The sequence below is a fragment of the Phascolarctos cinereus genome, unplaced genomic scaffold (genome assembly GCF_003287225.1).
Source record: "Phascolarctos cinereus isolate Bilbo 61053 unplaced genomic scaffold, phaCin_HiC Scaffold_1;HRSCAF=81, whole genome shotgun sequence".
Lineage (NCBI taxonomy): Eukaryota > Metazoa > Chordata > Mammalia > Diprotodontia > Phascolarctidae > Phascolarctos > Phascolarctos cinereus.
In genome coordinates this window covers 293,771,681-293,798,839 of record NW_027555514.1, presented here as the reverse complement: position 1 = coordinate 293,798,839, position 27,159 = coordinate 293,771,681, and the positions used below count along the sequence as shown (strand labels likewise).

Below are 27,159 nucleotides of genomic sequence, written 5' to 3'. Positions count from 1 at the left end.
AAAAGAAACAGAAGATATCAATAAATGCTTATTGAAGAAAAAGAAAGCGTCCCAGCCTCCATTCACCCAATAGGCATTCATTAGATGTCCAGCGTGTACTAGGTGCTGGGGGACACAAAAGAAAGAAATAAGGCAAAGCTGGTCCTCAAGGAGCTTCCCTGCCGTCAGGGGACCACGGGAATGCAAACCATAAAAATCCTTACATTCATAAGAATTTGGAGCGGGAGGTGGGATGGGGAGGAGCCACGAAGGAGGGGGCCCTCGAGCTGAGCTTGGAAGGGAGCTAAGGGGGGCCATAGTGCATAGAGAGCGCTGTGAGGTCAAACCGAACTCAGGCACGTGAACCTGTTTGCCTCGGTTTCCTCATCTGTAAAATGGGCTGGAGAGGGAAATGGCAAACCACTGCAGTATCTCTGCCTGGCTCAGAAAACCCCCAGTGGGGTCACAGAGGGTCGGACACGACTGAAATGACGACAAACGTGTGTCTTATCTCATGCCAATGCGCATGTCACCCACCTCTCCCAGCCCCCACCCCCGGCTACCTCGCAAGTGCAGCGCCATCCCCGCCCCTTCCACCCCATATCTACCCCCTTCTGCCCCACCTCATCAGCAGCCCCGCCCCGCCCCGGGCCCCCCCATCCCCCCACTGGCCCCTGTCCCGCCCGTCTTCCTCTGGCCCTCGCCCCGCCCCTCCCGTGACCCTGACGAAACCTCTTAGCCCCACCCCCGACTCAGCCCCGCCCCCTGGCTCTCCTGGTTGCAGGACTCGCCATGACCTCGCTGGCCCCGCTCCGAGACTGCCAGGTACCGCGCCCCCTCCTCCCCCAGGTGCTGGCTTAGGGGTGGTGGCCCCAGGCCTTTCCCAGCCTCGACACTGGCCCGAGCCCCTATCCAGGCTACTCCCCAGCCCCCCTCCTCTGTCCAGCTGCCCCCAACCCCCCTCCTCTGTCCAACTGTCCCCTCCTCTGTCCAGGCCAGCCCCCATCCCCTCAGGTCCCACCCCCCACCAGCCTCCCAGCCCCCCTCCTCTATCCAGTTGCCCCCCAATCTCCATGCCCTCTGTCCAGTTGCCCCCCCAGGCCTTCAGCTATCCAGCTGCCCCCAGCCCTCTTTCTGCCCAGCTGCCCCCTAGACCCCCTTCTCTGTCTATCTGCCCCCCAGCCCCTCTCCTCTGTCCAGCTTTCCCCCCCCAGGCCTTCCACTATCCAGCTGTCCCCAGCCCTTTTTCTGTCCATCTGCCCCCCAGCCCACTTCTCTGTCCAGCTGCCCCCTAGTCCCCCGATTTCCCCCACTCTCTGGCCAGCTCCTGTCCTCCCTCCCTGCCCTCCCCCTGCCTTGGGGTTCCCCACTGGCCTCCTCTCAGAGCTCCCTTTCTTGGCCCCTTCTCTCTGTTTCTTGACTTACTCATCTGTTTGTTTTATGTTAAGACTCCAAAGAGGAGAAAATGTGCTTCTTTCTTAGAAAAAAGTGTTCAAGTAGGATTGGAGCTCCAGCCCTTCTCTGTTGTCAGGCAGGCCGGGCCTCTGCCCTCTGGGATCCAGGCTCCCTGTCCTAAAGGGCTAAACCATCTTGGACTGGGAGGAGGCTGTTGTCCCAGCACCCTGTCCAGATTGGTTGTTTTTCTGATGAGATGTTTCACTTTCTCTTCTAGTTGTTCATTCTTTTGATTTGGTGTTATGATTTCTTGGTACCTAGAAGGGCATCAGGAGCCCCTTGCCCGAGTCTAGTTTCCCAGGAGTTATTTCCTTCCTTAAGTTTTTGGTTCTCTGTTGCCAGGTGGTTGACTTTCTCTTCATAATTTTCTTGATTTTCTTGGATTGCTCTTATTTTTTTTTCTAATTTTCCCTCGATCTGTCACTTGATTTTTAAAGTCCTTGTTAAGTTCTTCCAAGAACTCTTCTTGTGCTTGGGACCATTCGACATTTCTCATGAAGAGGAGGGGCTGTTTTAGCTCCACTGTCTTCCTCTAACTATGAACCCAGAGCTTCTCTACCCCTGTGGTAACTCTATGCTTGGCTTCTTCCTCCCTTGCTTGCTTTTTAAAATTATTTGTGTTTTGTTTTATTTTGTTTTTAGCAGCTGTTAGCATAATCGAGTTGTAGTCCTGAGGTGTGGGGGTGATGTCCCTAGCCTCAGGTTCTTCCTGCTGTTATCTCCTGAGGTTGGTCTCTGTGGCCACGCTTGGGCTCTCCTCTCCACTCCTTAACCACGGTTAGGGCCTCCAGCCAGTCCCACAAACGACCTTGCTGCCTGGGGTGGCTGCAAACTACAGCTGTCCTCTCTGCTCCAGAACGGAAACCAGGGACTCTGATGTCCTGCGAGTGCCCGCAGCCGTCAGGGTCCCTGCCCCTCTCTCCTGCACTCATCAGGAGTGGTCTAGCTCCTCCTCCTCGCATCCACAGCCCAGGGTGCATCTGCTCAGCACAGTAGAAGGTCCTTCAATCTTCTGTTACTCAGCGATCAGACCCGCACACTTTCTTCCAGGTGGAAAGGCTGCCTGCCTGCCTTGCCCAGCAACCCCCAGGGCTTGTTTGTTGATTTTGCAGGCCTGGAGGTGTTTGCACTTTGCTCTGGCATAACCTGGCAGGTCTTTCCCAGGGTCTTCTCACACTGTGTTAGGAAGACAACTGCTTTATCCTGTGTTCTCTTTTTTTATGGAGGAGATTTGGAGAGCTGAAAGTTTTCTGACCTACTCCATCTACCATCTTCCCCAAATCCTCTCCCCTCTGGCTTTTAGAAGATCCCCAGGTTGCCCTGTGTCGAGGTGGACAAGGGAAGAGTCAGACTGTGTCCTCCCCTTCCACCCTCGACCAGTGACCCCTCTCGGGACATAGGCTGGCTCCCACCCTGCCTTAGTGGTCTGTGCAGGCCTCCCCCCGGGCAGGTACGATTCTGTTCCCCAGCTGCAGGACGGTCCCTGCAGCATCATCTGTGTTCAGTCGGTTCTCACCTGGCTCCCACCTTCGCTTGGGTGACAGAAGAATGCTCATTGGGGCTGGAGTGAGTGGGGCACCCCCCCCTTTAAGGGGAAAGAAGAATTTGCCCTGGGTGGCTGCCAAGCCCCTGCTGGCCCTAACTGCTGTGAGCTCAGGCTGGCCACACTGACTGTGACCCGCCCACACAATTCTGGCCTCTGTCTGTCAGGTGCTCACTGATGGCCCCTCCCACCTGGCGCTGCCTAGTGTGTCCGGAAGAGTTTTGTTGTGGTCTTGTAAAGACCCATAAAGTGACGCTCCACAACGAGGGACGAACTCAGGCTCCCTCGGCTAAGAAGGGGTAGAGCTGGAGTCTGGCCTCAAGCAGTGAGAGGGACTGTCCCTGTGGTTGCTGAGAATCCTGACCTTCAAGCAGGCTGTGTGCCTTGTTCATATTAAACCTTTACTCTCAAATTCATTTTTTACCTTTTATACAACCCTTGCCTATCTCTATGAGGTATTAGAACAGGGGATGGAAGAGCTGGGAGGGACTCTAGAACCTAGGAGGACAAATCTGGGAGGAGCCTTAGAACAGGGGATGGGAGAGCTGGGAGGGACTCTAGAACCCAGGAGGACAAATCTGGGAGGAGCCTTAGAACAGGGGATGGGAGAGCTGGGAAGGACCCTAGAACCCAGGAGGACAAATCTGGGAGGAGCCTTAGAACAGCGGATAGGAGAGCTGGGAGGGACCCTAGAACAGAACCTAAAATTTCAGACCTTAGAGCAGAGATGGTCAAATCTTAGACCTCTAGTCTAATCCTCTCATTCTATGGAGGAGGAAGCTGGGTCCCAGAGAGGTGCAGGGGCTTGCTGAGTCCAGGCTGTACACCACTCAGTGCAGGGGTCTTGCTTCCCAGGACTAGAGCCTTCCTCCAGGACCACTGTGCCTCACCAAAGGAGATGAGCTTACCTGAACAAATACCTGCCTGGAAAAGAAGTATCTTTGTAGTGGTGGTGGGTTTCTAATGCATGCTTTTCTTCTTTTAAATGACTGAATAAATCCCTTCCCTCTCTCCGGCTCCAGGCTTGGAAGGATGCAGGCCTGCCGCTCTCCACCACCAGTAATGAGGCCTGCAAGCTCTTTGACGCTTCCCTGACCCAGGTATCCCATGGAGAGGGAGGGTCTTTTCTATGCCCTTGGTTTGGGGGGATCTCAGGCTTCCCTACCCCCAACGGTGCTGGTCACTCCGGGAGGCCCCTCCCCTGACTGACACGGCCAGGTCACTGCCCCTGTCTGCCTGAGTCTGGCCCAGTCCCTCGGGTAGCTGCCTGTTGCCTGCTGGGTAAAATTAAAGCTGCATTCTTGGCATTCACAGCCTTCAGCACCTCGAGGCTCCAATCTGCCTCTCCACCAAACGGCAGCTCCCTGCGCAGTGAATGTAGCCTGTCCTCTCCCATCACCATGCCTTTGCCCAGGGTGAAGTGACTTCCCTCCTCTGTCTGTTAATTCATCCTAATTTGGGGGCTTCCTCCACAAAGTCTTCCCTCTTCCTCATCTGATCCCACCCCACTCTCCAGGCCTCTCGTGGGCTGACAGAGGCAGGAGCCCTGCTGGAAAGACCCTTGGGCTTCGAGTCAGGAGACTGGGTTTGGGCTACACTCAGATGTTTACTGACCAGGCTGGATCTTAGAATCCATGACTCTGTGGCTTGAGGGAACCTCAGAGCCATATGCCCTGATCCCCTCTGCTTTATAGAGAAGGAAACTGAGACCTATAGGCAGGTCACTTCACCTTCCTCAGTGCCTCAGTTTCCCCACTTACAAAAGGGTACTATGCGGAAAGTGCTGTCAGCTTGACAGCTTTCTCAGAGAGATCAAGCTCACGGAAGGCCTTGAGCCCCGGAGTCTAGTCAGGCCAGGAGCGACCCCAAGCCCTCTGCTAGTAGGCATAGCATGGGAGGTGGGGCCAGGCTGCAGAGGGCCCACCAGCCGTAGGCCCTGAGGCCCTGGGTGCCAGCCATCTTCCCTCCTTTCAGTATGTGACCTGGACCAATGAAAAGAGTCTCGGCGGCCTGGAAGGATGCTTTTCAAAAATGAAGGCCGCGGATCCGGCATTTGGTAAGGCTTCGGACACAGGCAGGCAGGCAGTCCAGTGTCTCTTTACTCCTTTATGTGAATTACGCAAACCCCCAGACACTCCCTCATTACAAGGAGTACCCAGTCCTGGATCTGGGCCAAGCTCTGGGAACAGAGAGGAAGGCAGGGGGCCTCGCCCTCGGAGAGCTCCCCATCTAATTGGGGAGACTATACAGGGCAAATGAGAAGCCATCCCAGAGGGATGTCCCGAAATGGAGGAGCATTGGGGCTGGTGTGAGCTGAGGGAACGGGGCGAAGAGCACCAGGGGAAATGTCCTGATGCAGGAGACAAAGAGGCCTGGAGAAGGGGCAGAGGGGGAAGGAAGGTGCAACGAGGAATGGCAGGGGGGCCAGAGCCCCTGGGTGATGGGGGGAGGTGTAAGGAGGAGAGCCAGGGGGCCTATGCACCTGGGGCTCCCAGAAAAGTGCAGGAAGAATTGGGACCAGGGGAGGCCTGTCCTGAGGGGTTTTGATGCCAAACAGGATTTTCTGTGATCTTGGAAGAAATAAGGAGTCCCTGGTGTTACTGACCAGTCAGACTTGTGCTTTAAGGAGATCCTAGGCTAGCTGCCCAGGTCCCTGCAAACAGCCTGAGAGAGGCTGGGGATGTTGCTGCGCACAGATGTGCCCTGGGGAGTTCAGAGAGAAGGGGTTACAGCCTGGTGGGCTTTGAGGGGCGGCCCCAGTGCCGTCTACTGTCCCAGCTCAGCTCCATAACCCCTGAAGGCTGTGCAGGTGACACCATCCTTGTGGTCAGCCCCCCGCCTTCCTCCGAGTCTTCCGGACCTCTCCCAAGGGTCCCCAGGCATGTCACGGCTCTTTTTGGGAAATGTGACCCAAGACACATTGGTGTGGACCTCAAGTAGAAAGAGGGGCCCCCACCTACCTAGGAGGACCCCTGGCGGCATGTGGACATAGTTCCAAATGTGGTGTGACCTGCTTTTACTGTACTTCTACTTATTTTGTTAAATATTCCCCAGTTACATTATCACCCAGTTCAGTGGCCCTCAGGAGACCCCGGCCCTCAGATATAATTCTCAGGAAGGAAACCCCCTCTGCCAGTGCTGATCTCAGCAGAGCAGGCCAGGGCTCTTGGAGTTCAGGTACCATAACCACCTCTGGCAGGAAAGCCTGTGACCTCTTCAATCTAAAAGAGAGCTGTCAACACATCCAGAAAGCCAGGTCACAGACCCCCTGAAATCCACCCAAGGATTCAGCTATGCACCCCTGCCTCAACTGCCCGGGGGCAACGTCTCAGCCGCCATTGTCAGGGTGTGCCTGAGTCAGGACCTGAACCCAGAGCTCCAGACTCAGAGGCAGGGGGCAGCTAGGTGGCACAGTGGATAGAGCTCCGGCCTTGGATTCAGGAGGACCCGAGTTCAAATGTGACTTCAGACACTTGATACTAACTAGCTGTGTGACTCTGGGCAAATCACTTAACTGCCATTGCCTCGCCGGTCTCTCTGCTCCCGGGGCCCACTGCCTCTGGTCTGGCCACATCCCTAGGCCAGGGTGTGCATGGCCAGTCCCTTCCTCAGGGATACAGCCTTTCCTGACACATCTCCCTTGTTAGGGCATTGATGGCTCTCAGGAACGTCACTGGACCTGATCTGGACTCGGATTGAGTCCAGAGGGCAGTTCTTTCCAGAGGCAGTGGGTGTCATCTGAGCAGCCTTGCATAGAAGGGCTGATGGGCAGTTCACTCTCAGCCTTGCATAGGACTGATGGGCGGCTCACTCACCTAACTTTAGCCATCTGCCCAGCTACAGTGTGGGGCAGTCTGAGCTGCATCCCCAAGGCCAAGAACCCAAGTTGGGGGAGCCCCAGAGAGCCTGAACTTCTGGGAGCCAGGCCCCACCTTCTGCTCCTCAGTGTCCCCATCCGTGGAATGGGCATGATCAGGCCTGGCCTACCCACGGACAGGAGGAGCAGTCAGTCACCCTTTGTCACTCGTGGCTTTCCATGGCTTTCTTTAGTGATGGGGCACGTCATTGCCAATGGCCTGATGCTCATTGGCACGGGGACCTCCGTGGTATTGGATCAAGCCCTTCGCCTCTCCATGGAGACCATGATGGAGCTTTCCAGGAGACAGGCGCTGACTGAGCGTGAGAAGCTGCACGTAGCCGCCGTGGAGATGTTTGCTAAGGGGTGAGAGGCGTGGGCTGCTGGGGAACCAAGGGGGCTGTGGCCAGCACCCTCTGTGGTCTCTGGGTGTTGTCTGGTCAGAGGAGGATGGTGGGGACGGAGGCCAAGGCGGCTGGGAGGGTCTCCATTGGCCTGGTCAGAGCAAGACAGAAACCGGAGAGAGGATTTGGGTATGGGGGCTCTGCCTCTGCCCGGCCTCACTATGAGGCCCCCTCGGGGTACATTCTCCCTTCATCAAATGGGGGGGGGCTCAGCGACCCCGTATAACCCCTCCAAACATGACATTCTGTGATCTGTGTTCCCATGTCCCTTTCAGCTCTGACCTTCTCTGTTCTCAGGCCCCTCCCAGCCCTGACATCCCCTGTTCTCAGGCTCTCCTAGACCTGACATCCCCTGTTCTCAGGGTCTCCCAGCCCTGACATCTCCAGTTCTCAGGCCCCTCCCAGTTCTGACATTCCTTGTTCTCAGACCCCTCCCAGCCCTGGCATCTTATGACTCTTCCTGGCATAAATATAGGCCTCTCCCACTTAAAGTGATTTGTTGGGGGCTTCACCCATGATTAACTTCAGACCACCATTGATCACCCCCCAGAATCTCTCTAGGATTTGGTTCTGAGCCTGAGCTGGCAGCCACTTTTTGGCAGGCACCAACGAATGCCTACCAAGGCCGTGGCCTCACCACTGGTGGCCCGAGGTTGGAGAGGTCCCTTTCCTGGCATGGCGTGCCGTGGCCCTCCCAGACATCCGCCCTTTGGAGGCTCCTGTGCAGTGTTCTCTCTAGCTGTTATTAAACTAACATGGGATGAAATGGGGACAACAACATGGTGTCTGATTTCTCTGCTGCCAGGTCTCCATGGCAGCCAGGGGACTTACCCAAAGAAAGCCAGCCCTGCCTTCCTCAGAGGCTCAGCCACAGCAGTCCCTCCTCCTGGGACTGGCTTGGGTCCCTTGTCCCTCCAAGCTTGGGGATCTCAGGTGTGGGTGCGCATGGCTCCTCCTCTGCTGAGTACTTGGACTTTGAGAGTTACTGAGGCTGAAAATTCATGCCCCTGGACGCCAGCCTGGGGCCATCACGGCTGGTCTGCCGAAGACCCAGGTCCAGGCCAGGCCTTAGAGCCTTCCCAGCTGGGGGGTTCTGTCAGAGCTCAGGCCGAGGGGCCCCCCCACACGAAGATGAGGCCATGGAAGGAGTCCCTGGGACTGCTCAGCACTGAACGCCCACGGCCTCTCCCCAGCACCCTCTCTGCCTTCCAGGTGCCTTCCAAAAGCTTGTACCTTGTGGGAACAGATTCTCCAGGACTACCCCACCGACATGCTGGCTCTGAAGTTTTCCCATGATACCTACTTTTACCTGGGCTACCAGCCCCAGATGAGGGACTCGGTCGCTCGGATTTTTCCATACTGGACTCCCAGCATTCCCCTCAGCAGGTAGAGGACTCCTTGGGAAGTATCGAGGGGATTTCCGTGGGAGGAAGCAGCTGCCCCTGGGCCAGTAGGAGCCGGATGGCCCTGGGCAGCGGAGTCACAGAGGTGATTCCTGTGTCTGTATGGGAGGTGGTCGGTTAGTCACTGACTGAAGGCCTACTAAGTGCCCACCACTGTGGGGAACACAGGGCCAGTCTCCATTTGCATCCCCAGAACCTAGCATATAGTAGGCACTGAACGCACACTTGTCTATTGACTGATTCTCCTGGGAAGAGGCCACTCGTGTATAGACACATGAGTAAGAAACACAAACATTTGAAAGTAAGTAAGTCATTGTGGTGGGGAGGGGAAGCTCCAGAGGCTTCGATGTCACTGATCAGAGCTGCCTCGCATTCAGACACCTGCACTTAATGCCCCGAGTGCCTGGCACATAGTGGGTGTGGATTGTAATAATAATAATATATTAATAATAACATAATAATACATATAATAATAACATAATAAAAACATAACAAATGCGGACTGATTGGGAAGAGGCTTCTTTTCTTTCTCCCTTTTTCAGCTACGTGAAAGGTATTTATTCTTTCGGGTTGGTGGAAACAAACCTCTATAATCAGGCGGAACAGCTAGCCAGAGAGGTAAAGGCTCTCGCCCAGAGCCATCTCATTCCCTCTTCCTTCTTCTGCAGTGAGAGTGAATAATCCCAGCCGGCCCCACAGGACTGACTTTTCAATTAGCCTCTAGCGTACAGCTAACCTCGAATCCTTGGCATTCTTTCAGTAAATGTCTCTGCAACACCTACTGTGTGCAATGCACCATGCTTAAACACCTACTGTGTGCAACACACCATCTTTGGCATGGGTGGGGGCAGGAAATAAAGGTGAAGAAAGCATCCCCTCCCTCATGGGGGTTCTACAGCAAATGGCACAGGATAGAAGCTAGAGAAAGGAAGTGGAGAGGAGTGCAGATAAGACTGGACTTGGAGTCTGAGGGTGTGGGTTCCGATCCCCATCCAGACTAGCCATGTGACCATAAGCAAGGAGTGTCCCCTTTCATCGGCCATAAGTGGGGAATGTCGCACCACCACTGACCCCTCCCTCCCAGGGTTGTTAGAGATGGTGCCGAAGAAACCATAAAGTGGGAACCATTCTGGGTGGAGTGAGAAAGAGCCAAATGTTGGATGCGTGGCTCATTTGCAGGCTTTAGCCATTCAAGATGGCGCTGGTAGGGATCATTTCCTTCCTCCTTTCCATCCCCACAGGCTCTGTCCGTGAATCCAACAGACGCCTGGTCAGTCCACACAATGGCCCACATCTATGAGATGAAAGCAGAGATCAGGGACGGCCTGTCCTTCATGCAGAGCTCCGAATCCAACTGGAAGGTAAAGGCCCCATTCCCTAATTACTGCCCGAGCTCCTTTAGTGGGCCCATTAAGGGACAGTGACGGGGGCTGGAGGAGAACGTTCTCAATAAATGCTCTGGCTCTTAGGAAAAGCTTGACTGGGGGAGACCCAGTCAATCGAGGCCCTTGCTATTGTGAGTGATTCAGAGGACACACCCGCTGTACACCTCTTACCACGTCTCAGACTCCTGTGCAGCTGGGGTTGGCCCAAAGGCTTTGGAATAGAAAAAGGAATGAAAGAGTAAGCCTTCTGCATCCCCAGTGATGTGGGTGGGGGAACCCTCCCTCCACTGATGCAGATTGTGACCCTCTGCTTTAGGAGATGGTCTTTGGAGGTCTCTGTGGCTGCAGCCCACCCGCCGATGAGCCTCCCTCTTGTAGGGCATGGCTAGTCCTCTGAGAGCAGATTCTCTTGTCCTTCCCTGGCCCTGGCCTCAGAGCCACCCCAGCCTGCCTGGACACAAAACAAGCTTGTTCTTTGGGAGGCCAGGGATAAGGACGAGGGGAAGGAGGAAGAGCACGAGACGTCAATAAAAGAACTAAAATGGGGGAGACGTGCTCCAGCCCAAGAAGGTACCTGAGGTCAAGAAGCAGGAGGGAGGGGCCAGCTGATGAGTGGAGAGGCTGGCTCAGTGAGGCAGGACAGCCCCAGGAGTCCGGGAAGCTGGCCTAGCGAGGCAAGCATGGGCTGCGATCTGCAACTGTGGAGGCAAGGGATGAACCAGGGGCCTGCAAGTTTCGGATCCCTCCCTCCTAGCTTGCCATCCCCACAAACTTATCTGGTTTGTTATGGTCATTTATCTTGTATGTAGGGCAGCTGGAGGGGGCCACGGTGCCCACGGTGCTGGGCCTGGAGTCAGGGAGACCTGAGTTCAAATCCAGCCTCAGATACTGACTAGTGCAACCCTGGGCACACCACTTCACCTCTGTCTGCCGCAGTTTACTCATCTGTAAAATGGGGATCATAACAGCACCAATCTCACAGGGTTGTTGGGAAGAGCAGATGAAATAATCAGTGTAAAAGCACTTAGCACAGTGCCTGCCTCCTCCTGGGTGCTGTATGAATGCGGGTTATTAGCACTGTCATGATTATTGTTATTCCTTTTCCACAAGTGTATATCTGTCTATGAGTGGGTGAGTGTGAGTGTGAGTACATGAGTGTGTGAGAGCGTGTGTGAGTGCATGAGTGCAAGTGTGCATGTGAGTGTGTGAGTGTGCATGCGTGAGTGCGAGTGTGAGTGTGCATGTGAGTGTGCGAGTATGCGTGTGTATCAGTGTGTGTGTGCATGCGTATGAGTGTGAGTGTGTGAGTGCGTGAGTATGCGTGTTTATGAGTGTGAGTGTGCGTGTGCGTGTGTGTGCGCACTTCTGACTCTGCCTCTCTCCTGAGCTCCACAGCCGTCGTTTGCAGCTGCCGGCTGTACACTTCCCCTGCACACAGCAGGTGCATAAGCGGTGCTTGGTTGGTTGACTGACGGCGGGGCTCGAGCTGGCCCACACTGACTGGTCCTCCTCCCTCCGAGCCCTGCTCTCTTCCGTCTGCCTGGCCACTGCTCCGTGCGGCTCAGAACCTCTGCCGCGGCTTCGGTGTGCCATTTCTTATGGCTCTCCCCAGTCAGTCCAGTTGGATCTGATAAGCGTTTGTTCTGCACTTAACTGCATTCGGGCACCGTGCTGGGCACGAATATGGGAGGAAAGAAAAAGGCCACCCGGGCCCCTCCTCTCCTACTGCACAGACTCTCCCACCCCCCAGCTCTCATCAGCCTCCCAAGGGGCGTCCTGCCTCGGCTCTGCCCCCCAGTGCTGGACCTTCATCGAGTCTCCCCGCTGCCTCCAGGATGGCCTCCAGACGCCTTCCTTTGGCTCCTCCCCCAGCCCCCTTCCCCCGCCGTTGCAGGACCCCTCCGACTCCTCCCCACTCCCCGCCTTGTGCCCCAGGATCCTCTCCCAGTGCGTCGGTCTCCCCAAAGTTTCGTCAGACTCTCCTGCCTTCCGCCACGTCTTACCTGAGTGGGGGGCCTCGAAGGACCAGGAGAGGGTCAGGCTTCTCACTGACACGTTTGTTTCCTCCGCAGGACCGCGACATGCTCGCCTGTCATAACTATTGGCACTGGGCCCTGTACCTGATAGAAAAGGTAAGTGGCCCGCCCGGGAGCGCAGCTTTCTTCCTGTTGGGGCGGCTGAGCGTCGCGTCTGGTGCTCAGCACGTGGACACTTCAGGGAAGGCAGCCCAGTGATTCGGGGATCCCAGAGTGAGAAGGGCTCCCCCAGCTGCAGCTGTTGTCCTGGGGTGCCGATGTCAGGGGGCTGCAGCGATGCTCCGCTGCTTTCTCCCGTGGGGAGGGGGCCTCATCCGGCCAGCTCCCCTGCCCCACAGGTGCCCCATCCCGGGCCAGCCTTCCAGCCGGGACCCTCGAGCCCCTCGAACATCCATCCCCTCTTCAGCTGTTCTTTGCTCCATGTGAAACTATTTCTAGTACCGTGTCTAGGTTTCCCTCTCCCACATCTCTGACAGCCAGTCTCCAATCTCAGCGGGGTGGTGAGAGGATGAAGGAAGTGCCGGGCTTGGAACTAGAAGGACCTGAATTCAGATCCAGCCTCGGCACTTCCTAGCCATGTGACCCGTGCAGATCTCTTCCCATCTGTCTGCCTCAATTTCCCCATCTGTAAATGGGGATGATCTCAGCATCTGCCTCCCAGGGCTGTTGCGAAGATCAGATGAGATCCTATTTGTAGATAGGAAATAATAGGAGGTAGTAAGGTATGTTTTGTGTATTCACAATATAAAGTGCTTTGCAAACCCATCCAAATGCTATTATTGTTATTATTACTTGGTTACCTCCAAGTGACAGAGGGCTCCCTAGCTGCTGCCTGAGCTGCCTTCTACTCAACTCCCTCCGAGATTCTAAAGAGCCTCTTGAGAAGTGTGTTCCCAGTGCCTGGCACAGGGTCTGTACACAGTAGGTGCCTAACCAATGCTTGCGGATTCAGGCACAATTTTTTTTCTTTTTGGTGAGGCATCGGGGTTAAGTGAGTTGCCCAGGGTCACACAGTAAGTGTCAAGTGTCTGAGGGCAGATTTGAACTCAGGTTCTCCTGACTCGGAGCCTGGAGCTCTATCCACTTCTCCACCTAGCTGCCCCGCAGGCCCAATTTTAAGGTCACTCTTGGGTCTTGGAATATGGCAGCTGATGTGTTATAAGAGCCAGTTGGTTTTGGTAGGACGGCTGCCTGGGATCAGGACACCTGGGTTCCGGTGCTGTCTCTGGTGCTGACTGGCTGAGCCTAAGAATAAACATATTGACGAATGACCAGTACCCGGTGTCTTTGAGGCTCCAGGCACTGTTCTGGGTGCAGCTGCCCACAGGGAGCTCCTCCTTGCCAGGGGTGAGCTCTGTGAGCCTGTCTCCCCTCCTCCAGGGGGGTAAGAGTGCTGTAGGATTGGAGCTGGTCTGCTCCCCCTCTGCCCCCTCCACACTGGAGGTCACTTAGGAGGGGCCACTCTCAGCACAGAGTGAGCCGATGATCTGCTGAGAGCCCCTTCGCTGATAACTTGTGTCCTGCTGGCCAGGGGCCCCCAGCCTCAGGACCCACCTGTAGCAGGGGACGGTTTCCTCAGCCCAAACCTGCCAGGCTCCGTTCCCTGCCAGACATTGCTGAGATGCCAGCATTGGAGCGCAGCTTTCTGGGGTGAGGGCTTCCCCAGGATTTCTGGGCTTTTCTCCACTCAGCAGCCCTGGAAAGGTTGGCACGAGAGAGAGCCAGCAATTAGCCCAGGGTCACACAGCTGAGACGTCCCCTTGCCATGATTCAGACCAGGTCCTCCCTGACCCAAATCCGGCGTGTTTGACCTTACGCTACAGACAGTCGGCCAGCTGTTAATGACAAGGGGACTCTTTTCCAATCATGTGGGAGGCCAGGTAGTGTGATAGGCCAGGCACTCCCTGGCTAGGGAGTCAGAGGCCCTGAATTCAAGTCCACATGACTCCTGTGAGACCCTGGCTAAGTCCATTCCCTTTGGGGCATCCTCCACTGAACAATGAATCTGACAGACCAGAGGGCCTCTGGGGTCCCCTCTGGCTCTGCCTCTGGGGTCCTTTGATTTCTCAAGAATTACATTTTTCATTTTAATTTTATTTTTCATTTAATTTCTTTGTCAATTTACAAAAGTCTGTTTCTTCTCCCTCCAACCTTGCCTCCACTGAGAAAGGGAAAAGAAAACCATTGAGACAAACATGTGCAATCCAGCACAGCCCACCCTGCCCCGGCCGTGTCCACAGCTTACGTGTCAGTGCCCCCTAAGGCCAGCGCCTCAGTCAGGAAGAGGCCCAGGCCCGGTCAGCAGCCACTTCTCATGTCCAGTCGGACAAGCACCACTCAGAGTCCCTTTATTTTTTGTAGGGTGAACACGAAGCGGCCTTGACGATTTATGATGAGCACGTAAGTCCACATGTCGACCCTGCCCTTTACTCGGGGCCCGGCCAGTGTCTTCTGGGCAATAGGATCCCACCTTGGGGGATGGGCCCCGAGCTATGGGCAGAATGTGCTGGGGCGGGGCTCTCCCCAAGGCCTCCCTCCAAGCAGCCCCAATCACTGGTCTAATGTTGGGGTTCCATTAGTGACATGGAGTTGTACGTACACAGGGCCTCCACTGCATCAGCTCTGTCTTATCCAGAAAGAAGCACTGGTCAATAAAACATTGTGACCCCAAGACTAGGGAGTATTAACACTGCCCAAGGCAGGCAGCCTCTTACTGTGGAAAGAGGGGTAGGGGGCAACCTTGGCTGGCTGCATGACCTTGAACAAGTCACTGGACTTTGGGTCTCAGTTTCTCCCTCCAAGAATGGGTCAGTAAGAGGCTTCCTAAGCCTCTACCATGTGGTAGGAAGGTAGGCGCTAGGACCAGGTTCCAGGTCTGTCTTCTGCCTCCCAGACCACTGGTGTCTTTCCACTGAAAGTCTCGCCCCTTCCTCCCTCTGGCTCTGTTGCCTCATCTGTGAAATGGGGAGAAGGACTCTGTCTCATCCTGCTTTGCAGGGTCGTGAGGAGGTCCAGACAGGCTGTCCTGGATGGTGAGGGCCAGGAGGGCCAGAAGAGGGGAGGGTCCTCTCTGTGGCCAAGCATCCAGTGGCTGCTGGATATGTGTTGGGGAATGAGTTAGAGTCCTTTCTTGTCCACAGAGTTTTCTAATGTAAGCACTGAAGTGCTTACATTAAGCTTTATGAGAAAGTTCTATACTCAAATGAAGCCTCCTGACAGGGTGACAGTTCCCAGAGCACTCAGCCTAGAGTCAGGCAGAGCCAAGTTCAAATCTGGCCTCAGCCACGTACTGGCCATGTGACCCTGGACAAGTCCTTTAACCTCTGTCTGCCTCAGTTTACCCTTCTGTGAAACGGGCACAGCAGTTGCACTTGCGTCCCCAGGGTTGTTGTTAGGATCAAATGAGATGTTTGTTGTTGTTGTTGTTGTTGTTCAGTTTATTTCTCTTTTTAAAAATTAATTTATTGTGATTTATCAACAATCACTTCCACAAGCTTTTGAGTTTACAATTTTTCTCCCCCTCCCTCCCCAGGACAGCACACAATCCGATAGAGGCTCTACATATGCATTCCTATTAAGCGTATTTTCACATTAGTGATGTTGTAAGGAAGAATTAGAACCAACGGGAGGAAGCACCAGAGAGAGGGAACGAAACAAACCAGAAGAGAAAGAAAAGAGCGAATGCTATGCTTCGATCTGCATTCAAATGCCGTAGTTCGTTCTCTGGCTGTGGATGTGGATAGCATGAGATAATGTTCTTAAGGCACTTAGCACAGTGCCTGGCACATAGTGGGGCTAGATAAACGTGTGCTATCATTATTGTCCATTTCACGAGTGTAGATAAGTCCCAGGATGGGAAAGACCTCCACTGTGGCCAGTCAGCACCTCATCTGTAACTTGCCGTCTTACAGAGTCACCTTAGACACAAAAGGTTAGGTGACTTGCCCAGGGTCACCGGCCGCCCAGGGCAGGACTCGAGTCCGAAACGGGCCTTTCTGCACGAAGCTGCACTGCCTCTGTTGGGCGGCTGCAGCCGCCCAAAATGAAGGAGGCTGTCCCTGGGACCTGGACCCTGCTGGGGCAGTGCTTGCAGGGCTCTCACAGGCTCTTGGCGGGGGCTGTGGGGGTCCTCAATGACCACCCTGCAGTCCGAGTTGAAGTGTTTGTGTTGCAGATTGCACCCAGCCTTCTGTCGACTGGGTCGATGCTAGACATGGTGGACAGCTGCTCCATGCTGTACAGACTTCAAATGGAAGGTCAGTCGATCTCCTGCCTTCCCTCTATTTGGTCCTCTCCAGAAACGATCTGGCATCTGGCCTTGGCCTGGTGCCGTCTGACATTCTCATCAATGACTTTGATAAATGCCATATGGCAGGTTTACCCAACCTCCGAGGGAGTCAAAGGAGGGTGGCAGACATCTTGGACACCAGGCCCTCCAAGCCTCAACAGCCTTGAATGTTGGCCCAAGTCTAAAAATATCCAGTTTGACAGAAACCAATGTAAAGTCTTACACTGAACCCAAAATTCAATTTCACAAGTCAATGAAAGTTGAGCTTTGGCTGGGTAACAGTTTGTCTGAAAACGATCCTGGGGCCTTAAGGGACTACAAGATGAACATGAGTCAGCGGGGAAGCTAGGAGCCAAGCAAGCTGGCGCAGTCCTTGCTATATCAAGCTGGGGAGTAAGGGAGGGAGGCAGGCAGTGCCCAGTGTGTCCCATTGAGCTCAGAGAACTACGTTTGAGGAAAGATTTTGCTGCGCTGAAGCTTGACCGGAGGTAGAGGATCAAAATGGGGGGGGGGAGATCCTGATTCTGATTTGTCCCTTCTGTCTGAGCCTCAGTTTCCTCTGTGACCGACCTTCTCTAAATCAGTTCATGTTGTGCGCAGGCGTGCACGTGGGAAATCGCTGGCAAGCCGTGCTCCCGGTGACCAAGCCCCATTCCCGGGACCACATCCTGCTCTTCAATGATGCTCACTTCCTCATGTCCTTCCTGGGGGCCAAAGACCATGAAACCGTCCAAGAGCTCCTGACCACCCTTCAGGAACTGAGCCAGTAAGCAAGCAGGGGCCGGGAGTGCTGGGGGACCCATCTCTAGCCTTCTGCCCCCCTCGTTCAGTGCGCCAGGGGGGAGGGTGAGAGGTCTGGCGGCAGCTCCCGCTTCCTCCTGAGGCTTCCTGATGGAATGGGCAGAGAAGCCTCTTGCTGCGGTTGAGCCCCAGTCAGAGCCTGTCTGGGGGCAGGTGTTCCGGAGGGTGGCACTTTTCAGGCAGGTGCTTGATCCACTGGAGGGTGTCTGGAGGAGGGAGGATGGCCAGCGTGGTGAGGGGTCTTGATTCCATGACATACAAGGACTGGTTGAAGGAGCTCCGCACGGTCAGCCTGGAGTGGAGAGGTCTGGCTGGGGGGAGGGGGGAGCGGTAGCTGTCCTGCACAGGAGGGATTTGCCTTGCTCTGCCTGGACCCTGAGGGCAGAATCAGGCAAAGGGGAGGAAGGAGCAGAGAGGCCAGCCTCAACTCACTGGAAGAGAAGTGTCTGTGACCATCAGAGCTTTGGCAAGAGGGCTGGGCTGCTTCCCAAGAGAGGGAACCCCCGCCCTGGCCATGCTTCTCAAGCAGAGGCCAGGAGGTCACTTAGCAAGGATTTGGGGAGGGGGGCGGGTGTCTTGCCCATTTATAGAACAAACATCAAATGCCTCCCATGGGCTCAGCCCATGTAGGGAAGACATGACCCCAACCCCACTAAAGCTTGCAGCCTCAGGGGAGAAGACAAATACACCCTGTTTACCTGTCCCTCCCTCACACCTAAGGAGTACTACAGAGGAGCAAGGTCCAAGGGAGCAGCCTGATCTTCACGAGAGCCCTGAGGGAGGCTTCCTGGAGGAGGCCTTCAGGGTCTCATCAAGCAAAACCAGGGCAGCAGAGAGGGCAGGAAGGCCCAGGATAGGGGTCCAGGGAGCGTGGCTGGGGTTGGTGGGAGTGTGGATGCAGGAGGGCACCATGAATGCTGGGCAGACTCCTCCTCGGGGCCATCGGGAGCCCCTGAAGGTGTTTGAGCAGGGCAGGGCCCTGGCCTGACCTCTGCAGAGGAGCAGGGCAGGGAGGAGGCGCCCAGGAGACGGGCCATGGAGCCAGAGCAGATGAGGCAGAGCCAAGCTGGGGTGCTGACGATGCTCAGAAGAAGTGGGTAGGGGAAGCGAGGAGGCCCTGGGGCTTGGGGCCTGGGCATGGAGGCTGCCGGTGCCCAGAGCAGGCCGCTGAAAGCCTTCCCAGCCTGGGGCTCTGGACCCCTGGAAGCCTGCAGCCAATGGGAACTGGGGCCCTATTCACGCTGCCTGGCCTGGAAAGACGTGCAGAGGGTGCCCCCTTGTGGCACACGCAGCAGGGACTGGCCGCTTCCCCTGCTGTCAAACCTTGTAAATCTTCTTTTGGGGCGATAGAACCTCCACCTCGTCCTCCCTCGGAGCCAGGTCTGGCAGCCCTGCAGACCCACTCTCTGAGGAGGGGTTCCCTGAGGGGGCAGGTGGGCCAGGACATGCCCATATGGGTCTGGGTTTGGGGGGGTTGGTGCTGGTCTCCATCCCTTCATCTCCCATTCTCTGGCTTCAGGGCAAGCATTTCAACTCGTACAAAGGGCAGGAAAATCGCCCATGTTACAGATATGTGTGGGCACATATGTTATGTATGCACATATGCGCACACGCAATTCCTGGTCAGCCCTGGATGAGGTAGAAAGCCTTGGGCCTAACGGCCAGCTGGGCACCCACCGGCCAAGGACCCTGCAGCCATGGTGCAGGGGCAGGAATTCCCGGCTCAGCACCTACAGGACCCTTTCAGAGGACTAGGGGACCATGGGCTAAGAGAGAACAGGCTGCTTCTGCCAGGTCCATGGAGGGGAGCTAGGAGTACCAGGGAAGGCCCAGAAAGGCAGTTCAGCGTGATGTCTGGAAGCACAAGATCTGACCACGAAAACCATCCTAAAGGGAGATGGGCTTCTGCTGTGAGGGGGGGGGAGGGGGCTTTAGCTGAGGCTGGGGGCTCCCCTCTGAAAGGGGATTCAGATTGGAGTCGGACTGAGGGCTGCAGGGGCCCCTTCCAGCTCTGAGCTTCTGAGCTTCTACACCTACTATCGGCATTGCCAAATCCCCACCAGGATGAAATGGTTCTAGAGCTCTGAGGCTGGCCCAGAAACTTCCCAAGATCCAGGCTCTTACCGACAAGGACACTACTGGGGGCAGGGGCTTCCAACCCTGAGACTGCGGTTCTTTAAGGCTTGTAGAGACCATTGCCCTTGTTTCTCTCTCTGTCTCTCAGTCTGTCTCTGTCTCTCTGTCTCTCTGTCTCTCTCTGTGTCTGTCTCTGTCTGTGTCTGTCTCTCTCTGTCTCTGTCTCTCTCTGTCTCTTCCTCTGTCTCTCCCCCCTCTGTCTGTCTCTCTCCCTCTCTCTCTGTCTCTCTCTCTCTGTCCATGTCTCTGTCTATGTCTCTGTCTCTGTCTCTCTCCCTCTCTCTCTCTCTGTCTCTCTGTGTCTCTGTCTCTCTGTCCATGTCTCTGTTTCTCTCCCTCTCTCTCTGTTTCTCTGTCTCTCTCTCCCCCTTTCTCCCTTCCCTCCCCTGTCTCTCTCTCTCTCTGGCCATGTCTCTGCCTCTGTCTCTCCCTCTCTCTCTCTTTCTGTCTCTCTCTCTCTCTGTCCGTGTCTCTGTCTCTCTCCCCCTCCCCCCCCCATCTCTCTGTCCACCTCTCACCCAGCCAGCATTGGCTTTCTCTCCTTGCAGACACCCCGGTGAGAATCATCAGTACCAGCTGGCTCGGGAGGTGGGGCTACCCCTGTGCCAGGCCCTGGTGGAGGTGGAGAATGGGGACCCGGACAGAGCGGTGGAGCTGTTGCTGCCTATTCGGTACAAACTCGTGGACATAGGCGGCAGCAATGCCCAGGTGAGTGGGCAGGGTCTGCCATCTGAAGGGCAGGACCAGGGAGTGCTGTTTGGTAGATGTCAGATGCAGGAGGGGATTCTGCTTCTTCTTTGTGGCCTCAGAGGAGGGGCCTGAGTGACCAGGTGGGGAGGTTCCAGGGGGCAGGTAGGGAAGAACCTAGGAACAAGAAGAACTATGGAAAGATGGAATGAGTCACCTTGGGAGGTAGTGAGCTCCCCATCATTCGAAGCATCCTGGAGAGGACGTCTGATGCAGAGGAGAGGGCTCTGGCAGGGGAGCCAGAAAGCCTGGTGCAGCTCCTGGCCCTCCTCTTATGGTAGTAAGAGCTGTGAGACCTTGGGCCTGGTCTAGCCATTTCCAGACTCTGTTTTCTCTTCTGTAAAATGGATGCAATAACACTGCACAGAGTGCCTCGCAGGGGAGTTGTGAGGAGAGCTTTGAAAAAATTGCAAAATGCTAGAAATATGAGAAGTTGTCACAGCTGTGTGATAGCCCCTTCCCACCTCCACCTGGGCTCATGGAACATTTTAAGTCTCCATATGCATGACTCTGTGAACCAGAGAGGCCTGGGTTCAAGGGCTGCCCCTGAGGCCTCCTGGCTGGGTGGGCCCGCATATCTCTGACCCTCCTCTCAGGGCCCCAGTCAGCTGGGGCAGATTGGCATTGGTGGAGGGAGCTCCTCACTGGGGACCCCCCAGCAATAGAGCTGGCATCCAGCTGCCCAGCTCGCTCCTAGTTTGGGCGGCAGGGCCTCTGAGCGGGTCCACCCATGTCCAGGGACCACTGAGGCCTGCAGTGAGTGGCTGAGGGGAGCCCTCCTCCCCGGGATTGCTCCATTCACTGATTGTGAAAGCCTCTCTTTCAGAGGGACGTCTTCAATCAGGTGCTGGTTCACGCGGCTCTGAAGTGTCAGCAGAAATCCCACCGGAACCTGGCCAGGTGAGTGATGGGTGCCCCTGTCCCCAGTGGGGAAGCCCCGCCCCACCACTTATCTTGAGCCTCTGGGGAGCAATCACACACATTCCCCCTCTCCCCCAAAGAGGCCAGGCTGCTGTGGGGAGGGAGCCTTGTGAAATTGGCTCAATGACGGATGGTGCAAGGCTGAGCCCCTGGGAATGTGCTGCCAGGTGCTTTCACTGGGCTTTGGAAACCAGGTGAAAAGCTCACTGCGCCCCCGGGGCAGAGGGTCAAGCCGCGGACCGACCTTTGGGAGAGTGTGAAGCTGGGAGCAGCCACTGCGCAGAAGGCCTGGGCTGAGGCTGCGTCTGCAGAGGACACCAGCCATGTCTGCCCTCAGCATGCCTCTCCTCTAATGCGGGTGGAAATGAGCTTGGGGGAGAGGTAGGAACAGATGCACATATAGGACAAGGGGGGACGGAGGTCACTGCAGAGGAGACATCCCTGTGAGGGGCTCTGGGAAATTGGAGAAGGGAGAGGTCTGTGGCGCCCCAGAGGGCTTCCTGGAGATGGCAACTGTGAGGTAGGTCTGAGAGAGCCCGAAGTGGGTTGGGGCCTTAAAGGGGCAAACGTTTGAGCTCTGCCATCTTGCACAATTCCACTTCATCATGGGGGAGCAGGCTTGGCCACATTTCCCTCGTCTGTCTTCTCTTGAGAGCCCAAGAGTGACAGGACTCCTGCAAAGAGCTTTACAAACGTGATATCCTGGGAGCCTCACCCCAATTCTGGGAGGAGGGAGGTGCTATTACTCTCCCCTTGCACAGATGAGGAAACTGAGGCAGAGGAGAATGACTAGCTCAGCTGGGAAGGAACGAGGGTAGATTTGAACTCAGGTCTTTCTGCCCCTAGGCCCAGTGCTCTAGGGTGCCAGGGCACCCCCCAGTGCCTCTAGGTGCTCTATTTGGGGCCCCATAGACCACCCTGGGATGGCTGCTATAGCCACCTAATTTGTCTCAACATCTAGTCTCTCTCCCCTCTAGTCCAGTCTAACAGACCACTTTCCATCAGGTGCTCCAGAATATTCACTGGCTCCCTACTGCCTACAGGCCAGTCAGACCCCTTACCCACAGTGGCCACTCAGTCCCTCTAGCTGTGTCTCATTTGCATGTTCTCTCTCTCTCCCTCCCCTCCCCTCCTCTCTTCTCTCTCTGTCTCTCTGTCTTTCTGTCTCCCCTCCCCCTCTCCTCCTCCCCTTTCCTCTCCCTCTCCCCTCTCCCCTCCCTTCCCTTCCCCTCTTCCTCTCCCCTCCTTTTCCCTCCCCTCCTCTTCCCCCTCCCCTCCCTTTCTTCTCCCTCTTCCCTCCCCCCTCCCTCCCTCCCCTCCCCCCTCCCCCCTCCCCTCTCCTCCACACCCCCAGCTCTTCACAGGCCGGATGCTTAGCTCACTGCTTCTGCCATCCAAAGCCTCCCTCCCTACACCTTCCACTTCTGGCGAAAATCTCCACTTCTTTTAAGTAGAGCCTTGGCTCTCCAAGCCCATCATAGTTTACCCCCTCCCACACACACTGTGGGGTCCAGGGCCGTTGGCCTCCTGGCGACTCCTTGAACAAGACCCTCCATCTCTGGCCTCTGGGTGTTTGTCCTGGCTGTCCCCCATACCTGGCCTGCTGTCCCTCCCATCTCTGCCTACAACACCCCCATCCTACAGAAGTCCTTGGCCAGTCCTCCATGACCTTAATGCCCCTGGCAACTGGCTGTTTGCTCCGTGCCTCCCCAGAGGGCAAGCTCCTTGAGGGTAGAAACTGTCCTCTGCCTTTCTCTGTATCCTCAGCACTTAGCCCGTGCTGGCACAAGGTGGGTGTTTAACAAATGCTTATTTGGACGGACTCACTCTGCCGCCTCCGTCCCAAGGAGCCAGGCAGTGCACCCAAGATGGCCTTGGGCCGAGCCAGCAAGTGACGTGCTCTGTGACCTGTGAGTCATGATGAGCGACCAGGAAAACTCCTGCTGGGGCTGGTACCTGGACATTAGTTTGGACGCCCCTCCCCTGACAGGTGAGGTGGAGAGGCCTTTGATAAAATGACACCCAGAGATCGACATGACAGCAATGGAAGGTGGGGCTTAAAGATGCATCTGGGCCCCCTGCTCCCAAGAGCCATTTCCCACTAGTCACAGGCATGCTGGTGAGGCTGTCGCCCTTCGGGCAGAGGCTTGGCCTCTTCTCATGAGGCGAGGGCCACCGCGGACTCTCTCCTGTGACCAGGGTCAGCGCGGCCTCCGCCCTTCTGAATGTGAACGGGGAGAGGCCCAGTCGATGGGCCCGCAGAGCTCCACCTGATGGCAAATGGAGGAAATACCACTGGCCCCGTTCAGAATTCTCTTAGGAGAGGGTGAACAAGCCCAGGAAGCCTGGATGAAACCGGCGTTGGCACCACCTTGTGGCCGGTGGGCATCTGACCCAGTGAAGAAGGAGTGGCGGATGGAGATCTCATGTCCCCCCCCAGGGGAGCGCTTCCGTGCTTGTGGGAGGCCCCATGGCCAGGAAGCCAGATAGGATGTGGTGTGCTTGTGAAAACCGGACAAAGACTTCGGGAATGGGGAGACCCCAAGCAAGTATATTCCACATTTGTGATACCTACGGACAAAACAGCAAGAGAGGAGAAGCCATGTGACCTTGCGGATGCCAAGCGACAGAGATTGGGGGCGGGAATGCCTGCGATGGTGAGAGGGAAGGCGTGCAGGTCTCCAATGCAATGAATGTGTTAGAGCACAGCTGGGGAGCTGGGACGTTGACCGGAACCCACCCGGACCCAAGCAGTGACGTGGGAAATAGGCCTGGGGATGCCCAGAAGGATTCCCACTGGGAAGCCCAGGATGCAGGTGGTTTGAGGGCCCATGCCACAACTTGGACCAGAGATACAAGGTAGAAGAATGCCGAATTCACAGGTGAAGGTAAAAAGGACATTTCTGAAGGGGATAACCAAACCTGGTCCTCGGGAATGAGGCCACAATGGAGGGGCCCACACACACTGTCACCTGGAAAAGGCCGGGACAACAGCCTTGGTTCCTATTCTACCTGTGGAAGGAATGCTACCCACAGGTAAATGCCCTCGGGCACAGAAGGGCCCTCTGATACTTCAGAGGCTGAGAGCTCCGGCTCCAGCTTGGGGATAAGAAAGTGGGCAGGGAAGAAGGTTACCTTAACCCAGTGAGGATTGACTGACCTCATTGGCAATTCCAAGTGGCTTTTTTTTCCACTTGGCCTTGGAAAACCCTGAACAGAAGTGTCCTTAAAAACTGGGACTGTGGATTACAGGGCTGTCCTGGACAATGGAGCCCAAGGGACCGTCATGTACCCGTCATTCCCTGAGAAGCATTCTGTGTGAAGAAAATCCCTATCCAGCCTTGGAGGCTTTGGCCTTGGAGAACTGAGTGACAGAAACCACCCATACCTGGGATCCATGGAATTTCCCAAAAAGGTTGCTGGTGTCAACAGTGTAATGGAATATTCTGTCCCTGGTTTGTCCAGACCCTTCAGGTGTCGAATTTTCAGCACCAGCTGGAACCAATTCCAGTCTGTTCCGAATACTAGCTGAGTATTGCAAGCGCATTCTGGGCCTCCAGACCAGTGTGTTTGGACCCTCCGTGCAGCTTGATCAGTAGGAGGCACGCCAATGGACTGAGTCAGGTGGTGATTATGATCCTTGTGAGGTCATGTTTCAGTCTGCGGATGGATGAGACTGAGGGCAGGGGCGGCATGGTGGAGAGAGAGGCAGTCCCGGACTACAGGGGATAGAGGGTGGCCAAGGTGTCACAGTGATGAGCTGGTGAAACCAGGCCTTAGTCCCAGGTCTTTCCTTCCCACTGCCTGGGACCTCAGAAGTTGCCTGACTCAGGGCATTAAGGCCCGGGGAGTTGGGGAGGGAGTGATTTGCCCAAGGTCACAGAGGTAGGAAATAGCAGAAGCAGGATTTGAACCGAGGACCTCTGAATGGGAAGGATTTAGACAAGTAGCAGAAAGGGAGTTGGGTATTGCAGGCAGGTGACACAGTCTGAGCACAGGCCCTAGGGATGGGGAAGAGGCCCTAGAAAAGATGGTGTGGACCTCTGCCTGAGTAGAGAACAGGACGGAGTCACCCTTCTGCTGAACAGCAGCGGCCAGCAAGCGTGGGGAGGGGTGCGCACTGGAAGGTCTCTTTTCATTTCCCTGGCACAATAGGCCATTATTAAGCACCAGCTGCATGCAGTGCCCTCTGTTCTTAGATGAGGGTGGAGAGGGATGCCAGGTGACTGCCCTGCCAGAACTCACAGTCTAGTGAGGGTGGAGGTGTGGACACAGAAGAGGCATGCCCACCCTGGGGTGGGCCCCCCTGAAGTTCTGGGGATCCGACGAGTCCTGGCCTTCAGCTGAAAACGTCACCCTATGCAGGCTGCTCTGTCTAGAACTTGTACTTCCCTCCATGGGTACCGGGTGATACGAAGGGCCTGGCAGGGGAATCTCTGGGACAGAGGTATGAATGACGCTCCCGTTGTTTCCTCCTCCTAGGAGCCTCCTCATGGAACGGGATGCTCTGAAGCCCGGCTCCCCTTTGACCGAGCGCCTCATCCGGAAAGCATCAGCCCTGCATCTCATGGTGTAGAGCCTTGACTGGGGGAGTGGCCACCTCCTCCCTCCCCCAGAGGGAACCCCAGTCTCATAACTGTCCATCTGGAAGCACCTGGACCAGAAGCCAAACACCAGCCCCCAGCCCCTAGGAAAGGAAACCCCCCTCCACACACCCACGAGAAGCTGCACTGCCTCTCCACCAGATACCCCCCATGCCACCAATCTTCCATCTAAGAAGGGACACTCACTCTTAAGCTGTTTGAGAGCGGGTCATCCCCCTGTGAATTATTGGCCCAGATTGGTAAACCTCCAGACCCCATCTGTTGTCAAGAAGGAAACTGAGGCTGGGAGAGAGGAAGGGCCTCCCTCATGCTCCCAGTTAGCCAGTGTAGGACCCAAGCTGAGGCCCTTACCTTCCCTCTCCTGACCCAGCGCCACACTGGCCCCCCTGCCCCCAGTGTGCTACTCTGGGCCCCTCCTCTTCCCCTGGCTTGGTGTCAAGGGACTGGAAATGTCATTTTATAACAATGCTCAATCAGACATGACAAAGGAGTCATGTGTGCTGCTCCCTCTGCCCCCAGCTCTCAAGACCCACCCAGGAGGTGGTCATCTGGGCTGCAGGAGGGTCCGCAGCAGCCTGGGAGGCCTAGCCTTCAAGGTGGGGCCGTGAGGATGGCGGCCAGATTCACCAAGGAGAATGCCCTCCTCACCTGGCCCCAAGACAGTCAGGTTTCTCCTCCACCACTAGGGCATCCTGGCCAGCACGGGGGAATGCCCCACCTCTTTGGCCGAGGTTTTTTCTTTAATCGGCAACTTTTCCAGGAAAAAAATAGTGAGCTTGACCTTGGGCATGTCCCTCCCTGCTGTGAGCCTCAGTTTCCTTCTCAGTGAAATGAGGCTCAGCACTCTCCAGCCACCTCCCTTGCAGGGTTAGCCGCGGAGCTGGGAGGACGCTGCTTTGTCAGCCACCCACGGAAGCCAAAAGAGCAAGTGATATCCAGCCAACCTCATGGGTGCTCGCATCTGAACAGTCAGGTCAGCTGTCAAGGTCTGTGACTTCAGCCCTCCGGGGGCCCATGTGGGCACAGGCTGTGACCCTGGGAGAAAATCCCTGTGGGCATCTCTTCTCTGAGCCTCAGCTGACTGCTCTGTAAAATGGGGCTGTTCAGAGCTGTGCTAGCTTCTCAGAGCTCAGTGAGCAGAGCACACCTCTCATTCCAGCAGCTGCCCTGGGTGCCCCACTTGGGCAGCCATGTGCAGAGGGAGCAAGGCCACCAGCTTCATCTGTGGGGCCGTGGCCTCTCCCTTAGGGACCCTGCCACAACCTGCAGGGATTGACCGCGCTCAAGGTTGGGGACCATTGTCTGGTCAGCATTGCCAACCGATGGCGGTCACTTTTTCCCTTAGAAACTGCATGAGATCCCATGGCTTCTCACACATGATTTCACGGTAAATTTAACCAAGCCATGATTTTTCCTCATTGGTGGGGGGGTGGGGGGTGGATGGAGGTCATGAGGTGGTTGCTGGGCTGTGGCCCTGTGGCTCCCAAACCCCAACCCTTGGGTGCGCGGGTATCAATCGGTAAGAATCCATTCTGTGACTGGAAAGCTGCCTCTGCCTTCTGATTCATCACTAAACTCTCTCCTGATTAACACTCTGTAAA

General features: G+C 55.9%; 2 protein-coding genes across 3 annotated transcripts in view; one reads left to right on the top strand and one right to left on the bottom strand.

Moving 5' to 3' along the window:
• Positions 1–3,872, bottom strand: part of PKDREJ (polycystin family receptor for egg jelly) — a 15,316-nt gene extending 11,444 nt beyond the window's left edge. The window contains exon 1 of the mRNA XM_020977470.2: positions 1,405–3,872. The gene's annotated coding sequence lies outside the window, so the exon portion shown is untranslated. The remainder of the gene's footprint in view (positions 1–1,404) is intronic.
• TTC38 (tetratricopeptide repeat domain 38) lies at positions 720–27,159 on the top strand. 2 transcript variants are annotated; one of them, XM_020977433.2, is made up of 14 exons: positions 720–804; positions 4,000–4,077; positions 4,952–5,033; positions 7,028–7,199; positions 8,450–8,623; positions 9,183–9,258; positions 9,882–10,001; positions 12,098–12,157; positions 14,423–14,461; positions 16,236–16,317; positions 16,950–17,115; positions 19,835–19,994; positions 20,860–20,933; positions 25,437–27,159. In XM_020977433.2, the coding sequence occupies exons 1-14, from the start codon at positions 772–774 to the stop codon at positions 25,528–25,530; spliced, it is 1,410 nt and encodes a 469-aa protein (XP_020833092.1). In that variant the 5' UTR covers positions 720–771; the 3' UTR covers positions 25,531–27,159. The 2 variants fall into 2 exon arrangements, with proteins under 2 accessions (XP_020833092.1, XP_020833094.1); XM_020977435.2 differs by lacking the exons at positions 720–804; positions 4,952–5,033.